At 43.6% G+C, this 2,325-nt stretch overlaps 1 protein-coding gene across 2 annotated transcripts in view; it reads left to right on the top strand.

The window, feature by feature from the left end:
* st3gal5 (ST3 beta-galactoside alpha-2,3-sialyltransferase 5) overlaps window positions 1-2,325 on the top strand; it is a 15,290-nt gene that overhangs the window by 10,695 nt on the left and 2,270 nt on the right. Inside the window, exon 7 of one of the 2 annotated variants that reach the window (XM_014029215.1) lies at window positions 912-1,070. The exons of the other annotated variant lie outside the window; for it this stretch is intronic. Within the exon in view, the coding sequence (XP_013884669.1) occupies window positions 912-1,070 (159 nt within the window). The remainder of the gene's footprint in view (window positions 1-911; window positions 1,071-2,325) is intronic. 2 annotated transcript variants of the gene reach the window in all.

The following is a 2,325-nucleotide window of genomic DNA, read 5'->3' as shown; positions in this document are numbered from 1 at the left end:
GTTTTATACCAGTAGATCACAGATGATTTAACTTTTGTGACTTTTTCACAGACTAGTACTAGCAGCTAACGCTAAAAACAACAGGCCGTAACCAGGGAGTGGAAGGGAGGAGCGTGGTGTATAGGCTATTTATTCCCTTTGTTTTCATAGAGGACTTTATAATCTTAATTATCATTGTTTACAAACTCCCTCACTGAATGGTGCAACTCAACTTTGGTTCTAAAGTATTAAAATTAGTGGTGGGTAGTTGATGGAGCTCAGCAACGTGCTGCCATCTTGCTTCCTCCTGTCTGGAATTATACTTGATGTAAAATGTTGAAAATCAGTACAGAAGTGGAATCAATGCTTCTCTAGTAGAAACATGATGTTTGCTGCTTGTTTATTTATGGAGAACAGCTTTAGTTGTTTGTTAACTGCTTCAGCCTCTCTGCAACATGACATTTATCTAGAGTTACAGAAGACTCTTCTGTCGGTACGGTTGACCACCATGCATCAGTCTCCTTCAGTGTTTGGTACGGTTGACCACCATGCATCAGTCTCCCTCAGTGTTTGGTACGGTTGACCACCATGCATCAGTCTCCCTCAGTGTTTGGTACAGTTGACCACCATGCATCAGTCTCCTTCAGTGTTTGGTACAGTTGACCACCATGCATCAGTCTCCCTCAGTGTTTGGTACGGTTGACCACCATGCATCAGTCTCCCTCAGTGTTTGGTACAGTTGACCACCATGCATCAGTCTCCTTCAGTGTTTGGTACAGTTGACCACCATGCATCAGTCTCCTTCAGTGTTTGGTACAGTTGACCACCATGCATCAGTCTCCTTCAGTGTTTGGTTTCCCACCATTGAACCTGTCTGCATCATGTCATCACCTCACACTCTTCAGTAAACACACCTGTTCTTTGTGTTGCAGCCTCTCTGGGACTGGATCTTCTTCTGGCAGAAGGTTCCACAGGAAGTTCCTCTGGAACCCTCCAGGTTCAGACTCCTGAACCCCAGCATCATCAAAGAGACTGCATTAGACCTCCTGAAGTACCCTCAGCCCAGACAGCGCCTGTGGGGCTGGGACCAGGTACCACTGTCCTGTAGACAATTCATAGTCACTTTGTTGTTGGTGCTTTCTCATATTTGTTCCTTTTTTGTCCTCCTGAGTCTGGAGCTTTGGATAGGTCTGCATTTAGCTTCTACTCCAAGATATTTAGACATGACAGAATCAGTTGTTTTTCCTTAATAAATCTGTGTGTTGAAGTTAAACAGAAGTCAACACAATGGGTGCAGCCAGAATGAACACAAAYGTCTGAGGAGCTTCTGATTTAAACTCAGTGCAGCAGTGTTAGGATCATTCTGGTGGGTTCATGTCTCATGTATCCTGAACWATTGACTTGTACACTTTAGCATGTAACGGTTTGTTAGTGTCTGTGTCACTGTTCAGCTGTGTGTTTGCAGAGCATGGCTTGTGTATTGTGTACAGGGCTTAAAGTTCTCRGTCACCACGACGGATTTCTGTCATCTGTAAGGGACAAGGTAAAAAAAAKCCTCTGGTTCTGTTGTGGTCTTGTTAAAGCCGCCCAGTCGCACCACTACTTTCAACAAATGAAACAAACCCCAGAGCACTTTTATCCAATCAGAGCGAAGCAGAGGAGGGCGGGTCAGTAAAGCAGCAGGTGAGCAGTCTGCAGGAGCAGCGCAGCGGTCAGTAGTGAGACCTCTCCTTGCTTATTTCTCTCCTTGGACTTTTGTCTATAAAACTTAACTTTATATTAAATATTTGTGTTCAGAGRGCTGTTATCCAACAGATACTGTATGTCCAACTTTACGTGCGTGACCAAACTGCTCGAACAAAGTCTGCACGCAACATTCAGTTTGTTAGTCCATCTTGCTATCTTACAACATTTCACTAGTAAAGTGTTCTGCCACATGTCCTGTTTTACTATAATAACGTAAGCGCCCATCGCTAACAAAGATGCAGGCGTTCAGCGTGAAGTCCGAACAGAACCGAGCCGAGCCTGCTGCGCCGCAGCGCACACGACATGGTGCYAGTCAGATTCACAGTTTTGTTTGTCCCATATTAAAGCAAAGATTAATCTCCGTTTAACGTTTACCTCCTCATCCTCACCAGGAGAACAGCACCATGTTCTCCAGGTGAGCGTGTTTCAAATGTTTCTGTAGTTTATCATAAATATACAACTTTCATTCTTCACTGCCTGTTTATATTTATTACCACACTGTGACAGAACTGCTCTGTGATAAATGTAATTCAATAAATGATCAAATACAGTGGTTTGCAAAAGTATTCATACCCCTTGAACTTTTCCATATTTTGTCAC

The sequence above is a fragment of the Austrofundulus limnaeus genome, unplaced genomic scaffold (assembly GCF_001266775.1).
Source record: "Austrofundulus limnaeus strain Quisiro unplaced genomic scaffold, Austrofundulus_limnaeus-1.0 Scaffold869, whole genome shotgun sequence".
Taxonomy (NCBI): Eukaryota; Metazoa; Chordata; class Actinopteri; order Cyprinodontiformes; family Rivulidae; genus Austrofundulus; species Austrofundulus limnaeus.
This window is presented reverse-complemented; position numbering and strand designations above follow the sequence as displayed.